Source organism: Schistocerca cancellata, chromosome 2, assembly GCF_023864275.1.
Source record: "Schistocerca cancellata isolate TAMUIC-IGC-003103 chromosome 2, iqSchCanc2.1, whole genome shotgun sequence".
NCBI lineage: Eukaryota > Metazoa > Arthropoda > Insecta > Orthoptera > Acrididae > Schistocerca > Schistocerca cancellata.
In genome coordinates, this window is record NC_064627.1 from 41,755,062 (window position 1) to 41,771,293 (window position 16,232).

The 16,232-nt window shown below is 40.1% G+C and overlaps 1 protein-coding gene across 1 annotated transcript in view; it reads right to left on the reverse strand.

The window, feature by feature from the left end:
• The window catches only part of LOC126150512 (histone-lysine N-methyltransferase PRDM7-like), a 277,290-nt gene that overhangs the window by 227,739 nt on the left and 33,319 nt on the right, over window positions 1-16,232 (reverse strand). The window contains exon 2 of the mRNA XM_049915881.1: window positions 11,174-11,315. Coding sequence (XP_049771838.1) covers window positions 11,174-11,315 — 142 coding nt within the window. The remainder of the gene's footprint in view (window positions 1-11,173; window positions 11,316-16,232) is intronic.

Below are 16,232 nucleotides of genomic sequence, written 5' to 3' on the forward strand. Positions count from 1 at the left end.
ATACAGTTAGTGGCCGATTCAAACATGCGTGTACAGCAACACCACACTTGGTGCACTCACACTCACACTCTTGTCCGCCGCTCATGGTCTCGCGGTAGCGTTCTCGCTTCCCGAGCACGGGGTCCCGGGTTCGATTCCCGGCGGGGTCAGGGATTTTCACCTGTCTCGAGATGACTGGGTGTTTGTGTTGTCCTCGTCATTTCATCATCATCCAGGAAAGTGGCGAAATTGGACTGAGCAAAGATTGGATAATTGTCCGGGCGCTGATAACCACGCAGTTGAGCGCCCCACAAACCAAACATCATCATCATCATCATCACACTCACACTCACACTCACTAGTCACAGGATATATCAAACAGACACCGAGTTTCATCACTATTAATAAAAGGTAAGTCCCTGCCCAAATCATGGATTGCCCTCTCACGTGCCAACTGCGTATTCTCATCCAAAATGTGGCCTATACAGCATGTAGGTGCTTTTGCTGAGGAAGGGACTGATGTGTATGGAGACAGTGAACCATCCAGAGGGTGTTAATGGGAATTCATTCTGCCTCAAAGGCTACGTGTTATTATCATAGCCAGGTGGGTGGCTACAGCGAACATGGATTGTTGCTACTCACTTCCAACTGTGCTTCCTCCCAATGGCACTTGACCATATGTCTCAAAAGCCATGTTACTCCATGTAAGAGAACATAACAGTGTGTCAAAGTAGATTGTGTGGGCCTCATTGGCTGCTGCATCTGCCAATTCGTTGCTCTGAATTCTCACATGCCCTTGTACATGACATAGTATCATTTCATTCCCAGACACTATAGGCAAAGGAGAAAGTCCTGACAGTTCTGAAATGCTTTCTCTGCTTGGTACACACATTGCAAAGCGTGAAAACCACTCAGGTATCCAAATTAGATGAGGAATTTCATAACTCTATTACATCTCCTGTGGTCCAATGTTCAGCATGTAGCTCCACATGACACAGAGCGAAATAGTTTCTCAAGTGGTCCTTTACGATTATCATGGATTTGTGTACAGAAAATGGTTTAGCCACCATTAAGAACAGTGATATTTCACTGAAAGCTATGTTTTATTGACTCCAAAGAATGTACATGTGAAACGTAATACACAGTCAAAGAACTATACCCTAATCACAGATGTTATCACACACAGTTACATCCTCCCCAAACTGGTTGACTTCTAAGGGGATGACCAGCTGAATGAGGAGTGTGATTGTGTTGCCATCAGGGTGCACCACTCCATGATGTGTGTTTTTTCAACACATCCTTTCAGCAGCTGCTAAGTACAGGTTTGTTTCCACAAGTGGTGTGGACAGGCATTCTCATACAACCAAGCCACATTATCAGCTCTTGGCACTGAGGATCCTTTCTTCTGACGAACCTCGTGAAAACTTCGCAGTGATGTAACATATTACGTACCCACTGATTCCAGGAACCCTCTGTAAATTTCTGTCTATAATGATAGTCATTCTTCAGGTCTGTCACCATCATACTTCTGGAGTGATAGTTATTGTGGTCAGTTTTTGTCCAGTAATAAAGTGTGCTGGAGTCAGGGTGATATAGAGATTGCCAACACACTACATAAAAGATCGTGAAATTATCATAGTCTCAACACCAACAAGAGTAGTATTGCAGCAGTCCTCTGTCACCTGCAAATATTCCAAAATCTTCCGTAGACAGTATTTAACAGTCACTGTCACTCTTTCCCACCATCTTCTTCACTATGCTACCCTCAGAACAATAAACTTCCCTGAGATATTATTCTGGGAAGGGTTGTGTGTTTGTCGATGGCGTGAAACATTGGAGCCTTGCACGTAAATATGGCCTGCAGTTGCCCTCTCCTTCCCATGAACCACTCAAATGCTGATCGAAATTTGTCAGCAGTGACATCTGAGCAGAGTTCTAGGACAGCAAAGGTAGTACAGCAAGAGACAACAGCGATGAAGCATTTGTTACAATATGATCATTCTTGGTCAATAGTAGGCCTATAAAGTCTATTCTCATAACGGTGGAATGTTTTTGTGGCTGCAAGTGATCTGCGGGGAGTGGGGCTTCTATTTGCTGGCAAGGTGTGTTTTGTTTCCTTTACATGGCAGGCACACATACAAAACTTTATTGTCTGTCTGCAGATCATGTAAGATCCAAAATTCCTCTCTTAGTTTGAACATGACAATGTGCATACCTAAGTTGAAGAAGGGACTGAAACATATGATCCCTGAACCAGTAGGCCATTCTCTGCCTACCTTGAGTGCACAGGTTGTAGCTTGGAAGAAATACCGTACAAGCTTTGTCCCAAAAAGTGCTGCAAGTAGTTCCAGGTATGGGAGATAAACCATTTTGATTGGAGCAAGTTTTGTCTTGCTGCATATGAGTTGTGACAGTGTCATAAATTTGCAACCGAAGAATGGAGGTGCCACATGCCCATTTGGGATCATTAGGGAAGAGAGTAGTGAGTAATTGTCAGATTGCAGATTCATCATGGGATATGTATCTCATGGAGAACCTCAAGCAGGGTGTCTACGTGGACAAGAAAAAAAAATTCCCGGATTTTTCCCGGTTAAAAACACAATTTCTCCCGGATGAAATTACGTATAAAGCGGGTGAAAATACATCCGTGTTAAGCAACAGTACACTTTCCCTGGGAGCTGTAAAACCTATCAGTCCTTTGAATCGTGAAGGTCTTATACCGGCGGAGGACGTCCCAGCACTTTAGGAAACAAAATCCAGGAAAAACAATGCGTTTGGAAAGTCGTTTGATGCGAGACAATATGCACAGAGTTTATTTTCGTATTGCTAAAGTATATACACAAATTCCACAAATTACAGCACGGTAGCTTCCGAAACTCTAAAATAGAGATTGTGTTGAGCGATGCACTTTTGTCAGCCAGTCATAGCTCATGTCACGTGATCTCGCTAGCGAATGACGGCAGTTGTTCAGAGCACGAAGCCTACGAGAAAGACAGGCCGCGGCGCGTGCGTTACAAACGTGGGCCGAGCTCGCTCAACTCAGCAAAGTGCATTTCTACAGCGGTTAACTCAGAAGTAGATGTGTATGTACAAACGAGAATTGCATCGTCTATTGGCATCCACTGATATTAGTCCTACAATGATAGGAAGTCCGTAGGCCTACTAACAGGCTCTAATTTGGCAATTAAAATCGTGCCAAAATGATTATCAGTTGCGTAGAAAAGTCGAGGTGTTCTGGCATGAAGAGACTTGTGACATTACCCAGTAACACATTATGCACATTTTTTTGAAGGTCAATTACACTTTTTGCCATCGATCGCATAATTTTTTATCTATGTAAAAACAACATTAAATATGAAAACTAACTTGAAGCTCGGTCTTTTTTTAGCGTGTGTTACACGTTAAGTCATATCAAATACAAATGTGCCGGTAAAATTTTAAATAGTGGCATAAATGACTTATCTTCTCGGCCGGACATTTTTCAAATGGCTGATCCACAAAGTGTTAAGTTTTGAATGAGAGTTATTAACGCCCTGTGATTTAAGAAATTCACTGCACATTCTCACACGTAACATAAATCATCTAGCGTGGAAATTTCCTTTGAAAGTAACGCATCTCAAGCCACTATTCGTAATATTTTCTGGTGATCTGTTAGAAATGTAAACAATTGTGACGTCACACACATCGAATGCACGTTAGTTGTTACGGACGTACTGCATAATCTTCGACCTAAAGCCTATGACACTTAACGGTGTCAGCAAGCTGGTCTGTGCATTGTGTAAATTACCCATTTTCTATTCAACTAAACTTTTATTTTGGTGTTATTGTCTGATTTGTGTTTCATTGCTGCAATAATATTCAGCAGTAGTGGACTAAAGTTCTTTGTCAGCGTATCAGATCTTACACGTCACACCTACAAAACTTTAACTGAAATCTAAAACAACGAAAAATCCCGGAATTCTAAAAAATTCCCGGGTTTTTCCCGGATTTGTCCCGGATGAAAAAATTCCCGGGTTTTTCCCGGAATTCCCGGATGTCCCGGGCCGTATACACCCTGTCAAGGTCAGAACACCAGAGCTATGTGTCTGCAGGTGTCCAATAAGAGTCTCCACTATGGACCCCAACTGCTGCGCTCACCCCCACCATGAGCCATGTCTACTGCTGCACTGTCAGCTGTTCCCAAGGATACCACTTTGCAGTTCTCACATGTGACTACCGATGAGCACACTGCCAAGTAGGACTGTGTCATTATTAATCTACACTTCTCGTCACGACATTATAGCTCCCAACTTGTGTAGACATCGATTCTCAGTAGCTGTATCACAATTCGTTTAAGATTGTAATAAGCAGTTGTTATTGTAAAGTATGTGTACTACTCCTGCTGGTCATATACCTCACTGTGAGTGTACTTCAGTGGCAATAAGGTAAAGGTGGTGTGTTTTTTCAGTGCTCTTTGCTGGTCTGTCATATTTAATTAGTGATGAGTCTGTTTCACAAGTGTAACACAAGTGTGTTTTGATGTTGCCTTTTCTCGTCTGCCATACACTTCAATGGCAGCGATGTAAAAGGTTTAGTGTTTCTTGGTGTCTCCTTGTTTGTTTTACTGGAACATGCTTCCCATTTTTCAGGTGTTTTTTTTCCCTGTTGTTTTCGAATGGCTGGATTTTTATTTGTGTACTTATTTGCTTTGATAGGACAGCATCTTCATGCTTGTTGGGTTGTCACAGTCTGTAAGCGTTGGTGCCTCATCGCACTGGGTGATTTCTCCTATGGAGCAAGTTACTCAGTCTATACCAGATCGTGCAACAAATTTCTTTGTTGTTGTCTTATTTTTATGTGTCTCCTGGTGGTCATTCTTGGGTTGTACCAGTGTGTCTTTCGTTACTTGCTGCTGCTAGTCTGAGTTATTATCAATCCTTCAGTTTCAGTCTGCTCTCGGTGTATTTCCCCCCCACCCAACATGTCTGTCCAATCATCAAAGCTGTCTTTGACTCAGTTTGTTCAATTACGGATAAGAAAATTCACACCCTCCTGCAGGGCATCACTCAGTTCACTCAGATTCTCACTCCACCAACCACTTCTTGGCAAGCCACTCTCGCATTTGTGCTATATTTTCAGGTGGTTGATGGTCAGATTGAAGACTGGGCCACATACCATCAACAGTTGGAGTCAAACGTTGCAATCAGCATACAAAGTATGTAATGGAGTGATCAGTTTCTTTCAAGTCTTGAGTATAAAAATTTTGTGTTGTCAGTTTTTTCCAGGCTCTTGTCTGTAGGCCATAGGCTATGACTTGTTAGTAGAACGGTTAGATGTGCATTTTTGTGCACAGCCACTTCTGATCAAACCAATCATCTGACGATCTCTCGGTAAATGACGACAGTTTTTCCCACAGTGTTTGAATTGCACGATCAGAGTTCTGCAGTGCCCGTCCGCTCTTGGCTCAGCCCTTTCTTGTGTCGCCAACAGATGCCAACTCCATCACTGTCTGCCCTCTTAACGTTGCCCAGCTTGTCGGTGACAATGTCTGCTCTATCCCCAGTCCTCCATGGCCTGCCCAGTTGTCCACTATAGAGCCACCATGACCTCCCCTGCAGTCGCTGCCAGCCCTGCTGCCAGTCTGCCCATTCAGGCTGGCACTGCCAATCTCATTGTTTGCATTTCTGAGTCTTGGGTTGCATCTCCTGGAAATTTTGACAAAAGGCCCTCCAATGCCTGGTTTTCCCGATGCCTGGTACTCCCAATACCTGGTCTTCCCATTGCTGTCTGGGGCAGTGACTAGTCACCGTTCCCCTACAAGAACACGGCATGTTCATTCTCTTGAGATCACATTTTATGTTGTCTCTTGGTTTAGTTCAGTGTATTTATGTATCTTGCGCTGAGCTTTTCGAAGTTATTATGCAATGTTTCTGTAATTTTTCTATTGTTATGTGTTAACTGTCAATGGTCGTGCACCATATGTGTCAATGGTCCTGCAACACGTCAGCAGTCTTGTTAATTGTCTCTTATTCAAATTTTCATGCCTTTTTGGAGCTCTTGTTCTGCTTATGTCTTGGTTCTGTTCCATGCTTAGGGCATGCTGTGTTCTGTTACAGTATTCAGCAATTTGCTGGTTCCTCCACAAGCCCATAAACAGTTGAAACTTCCTGGCAGATTAAAACTGTGTGCCATACCGAGACTCGAACTCTGGACCTTTGCCTTTCGCGGGCAAGTGCTTTACCGACTGAGCTATCCAAGCACGACTCATGCCCCGTCCTCACAGTTCTACTTCTGCCAGTACCTCGTCTCCTACCTTCCAAACTTTACAGAAGCAGTTTTAATCTGCCAGGAAGTTTCATATTAGTGCACACTCCACTACAGAGTGAAAATCTCATTCTGGAAATATAAACAGTTCTTTATTAATACATTCATCTGGATAATCATCTGAGTGCACCTTCATCTTTGGTATAGTTTAGCGTCAGTTCATAATATTCCAACTTGTAGTGGCAAACGGGGCTGGTACAACGCATGGTGGACACACACTACTTGAGAGGTGGCACACTGAGCTCGCATAGCAGGCATGTGGAGCTGAGTCAACAATGGTCGTAAGGCTGGACATTGCCTCACTATTGACACAGGGCAGCCAGCGAAATCTTCCCTTTAGCGGCAGGATAAGAGCTGACAGACTCCAATGGCAGATACCATGGCAGGCAGTCCCATAGAGATGGTGGCAGTATATTGGCCACCAGAGCTTATGCAATCAGGCACTGGTCCCTCATTTGCAACCCAGTGATGATAGGGCACTGGTGCCACAGTTAGAGTGAAGACCCCAAGGCTGTGGCTGACACAGACTGGGTGCAATTTCATTGCTCAACTGGTCAAACAATGATGGGCTGGTTAGGTCGTGTTTAAATGCTGGAGCTCGATGCTGAGTTTATGGTAGTGGTTGCATTTGTATGTCACGCCGAATGATCGGGAACAGGGACAATGACTGAGTTGGCTGTTGTAACTGGCAGTAGGCTGGGCTGTAGTAACTTTCTGAAAGTTGTCCCAGACATCGGCATAGGAGGTCTGATGACAGGGAACTGGTTGCTTCCACAGATCACCTAGTCAATGACCAGCTCTGGTTGGCTGTGGCCAAATTACAGTTCTGGGCTCCGTCTACTACTCCAAGTTCTTTTATAGTTTTATTCACTCACAGATGGATCGAGCAGTCATGACACCATCTGAAGGACAAGATGTTAAATTGTTGGTTGTGCTTAGAACTCTTCAAAAGATGTCAGCAGATGGAGTGTGAAGTGCATCAAAATCATTCTTCCAGTCGATTCCGAAGATGCGTGTTTCTGTAGAAGTGGTACATCTCAATGATGCCATAGCTGATGCAATTATGAACAATTCACAGCATATTTTGATGTCAATAATGTTATGGTGTTCATAAAGTCAGTTAGATGGTCATATATTGCACTGATGCACCCCTCATCATCAATGGAAGCTGCAAAATTGTCCATACACACATGGAGCAGAAGAACCAGTACATAGCCATTTCATTGGTGATCTGATGGTTGTTGTCATCATTGGGAAATACTCAAAATCAAAAGAATTGTGTCAGGTCTCTATAATGAATGAAAGCTGTAGAAAGGCATGTCTGACATCACCTATACAGTATAAATGTAATATGAAATGAAGCAGTATGTTTAATATGTCATGAAAGAAATTTGCTCTTATGTTTAAAATGTCATTAAAGCATGGAGCATCATTTTCATGACGGGGTGAGGTAACCAGAAAGTCATTTTTCCCTCAACATCTAAATTCACCATCTGCACTTGGTCTTGAGAAGAGAATTCCATCTTTTTTGTTTCATAATTAGCTGTATAGTATGTGTTGCTTTGCAACTTTCTGCACAATGCATAAAATCATTTCTGAGCTATTGTGGTGTTACTGGAGACAAGTTATAGGTCACTTCTAGGAAATCAAACAACTCTTCTGCATCTTCAGTGGAGTAAGAGGCATGAAACTACTCTGAGATACTGCAGTCTCAAGTCCCCAAAAATTACAAACATGATGGACATGCAGTGCAGGTATGATGTTGACAGTGATTTGGTTAACAACAATTCCACTTTTATTTCTACTTAACACCCACTCAAAAATGGAAGGGACTTGTATTAAAGAAGATGAGATACAGATCGGGGGTGTACTTATCAGCTTCTAGTAGTGGTCTGCACCGATGAGAAGTTCAGTCTGAATATCTGGTGAGCCACCTTTAAGGATCAGCCAGTGGCAATGTGTGCAACTTTGCAAGTGAAAAGACATCATGAGAAATAGTTGGTTGCAGCGAATATGTATTCAAGACTGGTACATCTTTCTCAATGACAGTGGTAAGTTGTAATTCATTGACAAGTAATGCATGATGAATGTAGACTGGCTTACTAAATCTGGGACAAATTGTGTCAAGTGTACATAGGCCCATCAGATGCTTGCTATCTGAAAGTGAATGTAGTCGGAAATCAAATTCTGAATTTTATTCACTGTCATAACATCTAAGTTGTCTCTCAAGTAAATGGTGCAGTGGTGCAACTGTTTGCATTTTGAACAAAATGTTTTGTCCCTTTTGCTACATATTTTAATACTTGACCTATATTTAAGTGAAGGAAGCAGCACATTTGTTTCAAATTTTCTACGCTTTCCTTCATGCTGGTCATTTTCTTCTACTCCTGTGCCCAGTGCCCATTAGTTTCAAAGACTGCACAAAATGGCAGTGTATTTAGTTTGTATGATTTGGTACTCTTTGTGGATATCGTTTCTATCCTGAAGGTTGTTTTTGTAGCATTGAAGCGGCAATGTCCCTTCAGATTATTTCTCTTATAAGGGCTACTGCACCTTCTTTGTTTATGAATTACGTAAGACTCATATTGTTACCTTCTGTAATATCTTTCCATTTCACATGGATAGTGCATTGTCAACAGACGTCTTCAGGAAATGTGTGTAGTACTTTCAGAGAGCGTTGGGGTACTTGACACATGTCTAGTTCAAAGAAGCAGGTGCGTTTGGCTGTACATGCTGCTGATGTTCATAGAAATCAATATAGGCTTGAATGATGCAATTAGTATCATTGTATTTAATATGAAGGATGCATTCCATTCCCTGGTAAGTTTCAGATGTGAGCTGGCTCGCCCTACAAATAACTTCACAAAAACACATGTTTACAGACTGCTGCGATTTAAAGATTTTGATCTATGGTAAATGAAAACTGTTCCCAGAAACAAGATCAGATTTCAATAAGGTTCTATTCTAATGAGTGGTAGCTTGACAGAGTGCATGTGGTGTTTGGTAATGTCAGCTGAGTGGAAGTAGGAGATAGTTCCCACTCAATCCACTTGCAGCTTTTAAAATACTGGTCTTGGCATCATCAATATACTCATTCTGGTTACAACAGCAGTACTGCAGTCAGTGGCTGAAATGAGGTTTTGAATATTGCTGTCTAATTCCATCATTGCTGTACATGTTTTGTCAGACTGGCATTGTCAAGTATGTTAGTTCAGGTCTACAATTTTTGTTCTGTTGTGATAATTTCTCTTATGTTGGTAATGAATTGTTTCCCTAATTGGTAATAAACAATACTGATGCATATATATTTTCTGTTTTATTTAAATCTTGGTATGCAGATATTTTAGTATGTTATCCCTTTGCTCTTCTCCTTCCTTGAAAATGATTCCTCATTACATATTTTAATGAAGTTTCAATTTTCAATTCTTGTCTAACAAGGGTTTTCATAGAGATACATTTTTATCTGTCCTTTGAATTCTGGAATAAAATTTTCATTTTTATCTGTCCAAAACAGGCTAAATGCAGTCAGTTGGGGGATATGTTTCCATTTTCATTTGTTCACTTGTAATTTTCATTAGTTGATTATGTTCATATGAGTGCTAGACATTGGTAAATTCTTCCAAACAGATGTGTACTGGATTGTTAAATCAACAACTGACTAATTGTAAGAGGATATGTTTAGGGAGGACTGTATATTTTGCATTGTTTTTTTGTCTGTTGCCATTTTATACATGATGAGTGTGCTTCTCACATGCAATGATCACCATCTGATGACACGTTGATTAGTTTGCTGTTTTGAGTGGGTTGCTGAAACTGGTGACCGATGCTTGTACGTGGACCACTTCAATACAAAAGTTGACTTTTTTTCGTATTGATTATTTGTTTCTTCTTTGTCTGTATTGTTTCTATAAAGTTTGTGGTGAAATATTGTAGTTAAGTTATGGCAGAATGTAAATACCTCAGCAGTAAAGGAAACCCCTCACTGAACAGGAGGAGCATTAGAGTCAACAAAAGGCACACATGAAAAAAGAAAGAACACTTGCTAGCTCGTAATAGTTCATCCAGCCAGTGCCATGTAGGGGCATAGGAGTGTGTGTGTGTGTGTGTGTGTGTGTGTGTGTGTGTGTGTGTGTTTTCCTTGGTATATTTGCATGCTAGCTCAAATAAAGATTACTTCAAAAGCTGGCAAGTTTTCTTTCTTTTGTGTGTGTGTCTGTCGATGACTCAATCCTTCTGCTTTTCAGTGAGTGATTTGCTTTACTCATAAGATATTTACAAGTTTGTGATGATGTGTGATTTCCCTGTTTTACAGAAGCTAAAAATAAATACGTTAATTCCTTTTGTCTCATTTGTATGACACAATGGCAGTTAGCCAATACACATAATTTAGAGTTGATGTGGATAAATGAAGTGTGATCTAGACAATTTCTTCATCTTATAAATGCACTATGACCACTATAAATTTTCTAGACACTTGAGTTTACTATAACCAAACAAGGCATTGCTTCACAAAGATCTGAAATGACCTTAAGGCAGTTTGTGAAAACTATTACAACAGCTGGAAGTACAACTAAATGAAACACAAAAAAAGGCTATTTGTACTTTCATTTGTTAGTATTCGTCCATAGCCAAAATTGCTACTTCAAATAACTACACACAAGCCAGAGATTTTATTTATACTGGACATTCTATTCATAATTATTCACAGAAAAAGGACAAAAATAAATGAATGCATGAAGATAATATCTGAGGTTTGCATGGTTATATCAGCAGAAAGCGAATGATTATCTTATCATATATACTATGGAAAATTATGTTAGTACACAGATACCTATTAAAATATCAAAAAACAGTTTATTCTCACACACATGGAACAGAATAAAATACTCACCCAAACCAGTCAGTGTGTGATAATTCTCCAAAACATTAAGAGTTCTTTTCCTTTCATAGTAAGACATCTGTTTCCATTCATCATGTGTGAACCATTTTGAAAGTTTTTCGGGAACTTCAACCATATCTTCATCTGCCATTGCCTGAAAAAAAGATGCACTTCATTTAGCTGGTCATTTTAAAAGACTTAATATGATTTGTTTTGGTCTTTAGTCCCTTTACCAAAATAGCTTGAGGCAAAAACGATGAAAAACAATAAAAATATTAAAAAGTGTTTTCATTGATTACAAAATATTTTCCTCCAGCATGCACACACACACACACACACACACACACACACACACACACACACACAAACACACACAAATTAAGAACCTGAACCTACGCCGTGTCTTCAAACTTGAGAGAAAATGAGAGAAGGTACAAATAGCAAAGAGACTAAAATATAACTGCAAATTCTTGGATCTGGCTGATTACTAGACTAAAAAAGAAATAGTTAGCCACTATACAACACATGAAACTCTCCAACCTAATAGTTTAGCCTGGAATGTAGATAACACAAAAAATTTCAAAACAAGCAGTACAACACTAGTCCATTCTCAGCTAAAGTAGAGGGCATTAAATTTACACTCCATTAAAATGTGTACAGCAGAGGCAGAATGAACAGGTGCATTGTATCATGTTCGTATATAGCCCTGGGTTACAGGCCAACACCGTGCTACTTCATTCCATCTCAGTGACTGAGTAGTAACACCACAGCTAGCTAGTTGTCTCACTTCCAACGACTCATTCTCCCTTGGGTGCATGACTTTCTGGCTCAAAAGTAAGGTTACATCTCACTAAAATACTGTAAAAAGTCAGTATAAACATGAAATTTGGAGTCCTGCAAAAATCGTTACATCTACAATAGTTTTGAGCCTAATAAGAAGCCAAGTTGTGATTTATTTCAACCTTTACATAATAAGGTACCTCATACTCCAATTTCTAAAAGGTTGTTGTTGGACAGATCTCACAGGACCATGCTGTTTGCAAATAGTTTTCAGAATTTAATGTCACCTTGTCAACCATTTCTAACTGGCCTCTAAATAAACTTTATTACAGACCACTGATGATGCTTTACCTCAATAAAGCAAAACGCGTCTGGTGAAAACATGACGCGTTTTTGTAGTTGCCAACGACAGATCAAAAATACCCTCATGAATTATAAAGCAACTACGGACACTATGAAGAATTTAATGTCGCCTTGTCAAGCATTTCCTGTTAGCCTCTAAATAAACTTTATTACAGACCACTGATGATGCTTTACCTCAATAATGCGGAACGCGTCTGATGAAAAAATCATGGCATTTTGTAGTTGCAATGACAGATCAAAAATACCCTCATGAAATATACAATAACGATTTGGGCAGGTATGATCCTTTCAAAATGTGATGGATATAAAAATAGCTTTTTCCACAGGAAGCTCAGATCCTGGATAAGTGCTGCAGACAATGATGATTCCACCTCCCACACAGGCAAAAGTTGGTGGTAAACTTCATTGACATAGAACTTAAGTCTCAATTGCTCCTCTCATTAACTGCTTGCTGATGGCGAAAGACTGAATCTTGCCTTGTGGCAGCAGCAATTTGAACAAAGTGCTTTGCAAGTCTGGACAGTGTCTCTTTTGATGGACTGAAGGACCTTATTTTGCATTACTGCATTAATTTGACACTTTGTACCCCCTCACTGATTGTATAAATTTTCCCCAATACTTGTACTGGTTTGGTGGAACAGTTCGGAAACTTCATGCTTTCATTAATACAACAATATTTTGTCCTCTTTAACTCAAAGACTTCAAGGGTTTTCATGAATGGTTTGCACTTAAAACATTCACCCAGCAAGGTATATCTTCCCGACTTCTCAAATCAACAAACAGGTTGTCTTCTGAAGAGTCCTGAAGAGATTGGAGTGAATAGTGCTGGTGAAGTGATCTATCCAATCATGGACATTATTTCCAACATCAATCTAAGCAGCTTCCTTTCAGTTTCTGGTCAGTCTCTTACGAGCATCCAGGTCAGTAAGTGGTCAATGGAGATGAAATTATCAATTAATTACCACCAGTTTCCTTAAGGGCAGAAGAGCATAATGTAACACTGTTGGAAGACAATGATCTACATTACTACTCTGCAAAAAAATTTGAAATGACGACAGAGGGAAATTCCCATCTGACCAGTTACTAGGACTTCTTCTCATTTCATTCATATACAGAACATGAGAAAAATAATTGTTTAAACGTCTTTGTTCACACTGTAGTTAGTTTAATTTCAGCTTCACTACTCCTATGTGAGTGATGCATAGAAGGTTGTTGTATATTCCTAGATTCATCTCTTAAAACTGGTGAGTAAGTTTTCACTGGATAATTTTGTATTAGCAGAAGAGCCAACACGGTGTTACGAGTGGAGGCCGAAATGCACGTGTTTTAGCTCACGCAGGCTGGCTTGAGGAGGGAAGAACTATACTGACGTGAGGTCTGGAACATGACAAGGAATGAGAATTCAGAAAGCGGACATAATTAGTTTGACACTTAACTTTAATCCATTAATGATGAACGTCACTCTTGACGGTACATGATTCACAATATTATCTGTTCAGAATATATTCTTGAAGATAGTAATTATAGTAACTGAATATGGCGCCTTGCTAGGTCGTAGAAAATGACGTAGCTGAAAGCTACACTAAACTGTCATCTCTGCAAATGAGAGCATATGTAGACAGTGAACCATCGCTAGCAAAGCCGGCTGTACAATTGGGGTGAGTGCTAGGGAGTCTCTCTAGACTAGACCTGCCGTGTGGCGGTGCTCAGTCTGCGATCACTGATAGTGGCGACACGCGGGTCCAGTGTATACTAACAGACTGCGGCCGATTTAAAGGCTACCACCTAGCAAGTGTGGTGTCTGGCGGAGACACCACAGATAGTTTGCAGCTATCTTCAAGCTTCTGCCAGTTTCAGTTCTTGCAGCATCTTGTTACCCAACTCCAATGAGTCAAATCAACTTGTGACCATTCGTGCTGCCCTTCTGAGTCTTAGTATCCCATTTCATGTAGGTCTCACACACTTTAGCAACATTCTAGGATGGGTCACGTGAGTGCCCTGTATGTAATCTCTTATCTTATCGATATCTAACTGAATAATTGTGAATTTTTTTTTTTTTACTTAGATAATTGCGTCTTCTGCAAGAAGGTCTCTTCTCTTATCAAGATCTAACTGATTATTTGTGAAGTTTTTTTTCTGGATGGTACTTTATTTAGATACCTGCATCTTCTGCAAGAAGTCTGAGGTTACAATTAATATCATCTGCCAAGTCAGTAACACACAACATGAACAGCAAGGCTTCCAACACATATCCTTGTGGCACACCTGGAGTTACTTCTACATTTGCTAATGACTATCCATCAAAGATAACAGTGTATCTCCTCCCTATGAAGAAAACCTCAATCTAGCCATGTATCTTGTGTGATACCCCATACAGCTGTACGTTTGTTAGTAAGTGTTAGTGGAGTACACAGATAAATGGTTTTGGAAGTTAATAAATACTGAATCTATCTGACTGCCTTGATTCATGAGCTTCAGGAAGTCATGAGAGAAAAGCATTAGTTAGGTTTCACATGACCAATGTTTTTGCAATCCATGCTGGTTGGCAAGGAGGAGATCATTCTATTCCACAGGCCTTATGACATTTGAGCTTATAAGATGTTATAAGATTCAATAACAAATGGATGTCATGGATATTGGAGGATATTGGATGGTAGCTCTGGATCACTTCTGCAGCTCTTGTAGGCAGCTGTGAGCTGTGCATTCTTCCAACCACTGGATAGAGGTTTTTGTTTGAGGCATCTACAATATATAATGATTAAAGAAAAGTTGCCAGCTCAGCTGCAAATTTGATATATAATCTGATAGGGATTCTGCTGGGTCATGGACCTTTGTTCAATTTTAACTATTTGAGCTATTTCTCAACACCACTGCCACCAATTTCTATTGCTCTCTTCTCTGTGGTGTCAGAATTAAATTGGGGCAATATTCTTGGGTTTTCTTTCTTAAAGGAACATTTGAAGATGGAGTTCAGATACCTCCTCTCTCTCTTTCGTTCCTCTGCTTCTTCTTCTTTTTCCCCTACCCTCAACTTCAACTTCAGTTCCTGCCACATCCACAAGTGTGTCTGGTCACAGATTTTGGTACCACTAACAGCTTTTACATATGACCAAAATTTCTTTGGGTTTTGTTAGAGATCTTTTGATAATGCTCTGCTAAGGAAGTCATTGAAGGCTTCACATATTGCCTTCTCAACAACCAAAAGAGTTTCATTTCACAATCTCTACCTATCGTCCCATTCTTTGTTTTATGCATATTATGCAGTAGTCTCTGTTTCTTTAGATGTTTGTTTATAGTGACTTAATACCACAAGGGTCCCATTCACAATGAACTGTGTACTCATCAAGTATGTACTCAACTATTCTTTTTAAACTTGAGTCACTGTTCTTGAACAAACTCCTGTCCAGAGCAGAACGATTCATGTTCCTTGTTGAGATATGTCACTATTGTCTCTTTATCTAGTTTGCTGAGCATATCAAACTTTGTACGTGCATTAGTTGTCCTTTATACTCTGGTAATAATTGTTGCAACTACTGCAACAACAAGTTTCAACGTGGACATCCTCAAAGTGGTCAGGTTTCTTAGACACATATGTGGGCTTCTGAACCATCTGTTCAAGGAAACTTTTACAGGAGATATTTAGAAATTTTTCACAGGATATCTTGTCCTGTCCATCACTTACAAAACTGTAATCATCCCAATCAATAGTTTGATGATTACAGTCTCTACTGATGATAACAGTATTATTGGGGAACTTACATACTAGCGAACAGAGATTTTCTCTAAAGATCTCAATTGCACTTGGAGGGGATGAATATGGTGGTTAACAGAAAGATCCAAATGTAAGTTTATACTCTCCCTTGATACTGAGTAAAATTTTATGCAAAGATCTACTATTATCTATTTCATGTTTTAGCCAGCTATCAGT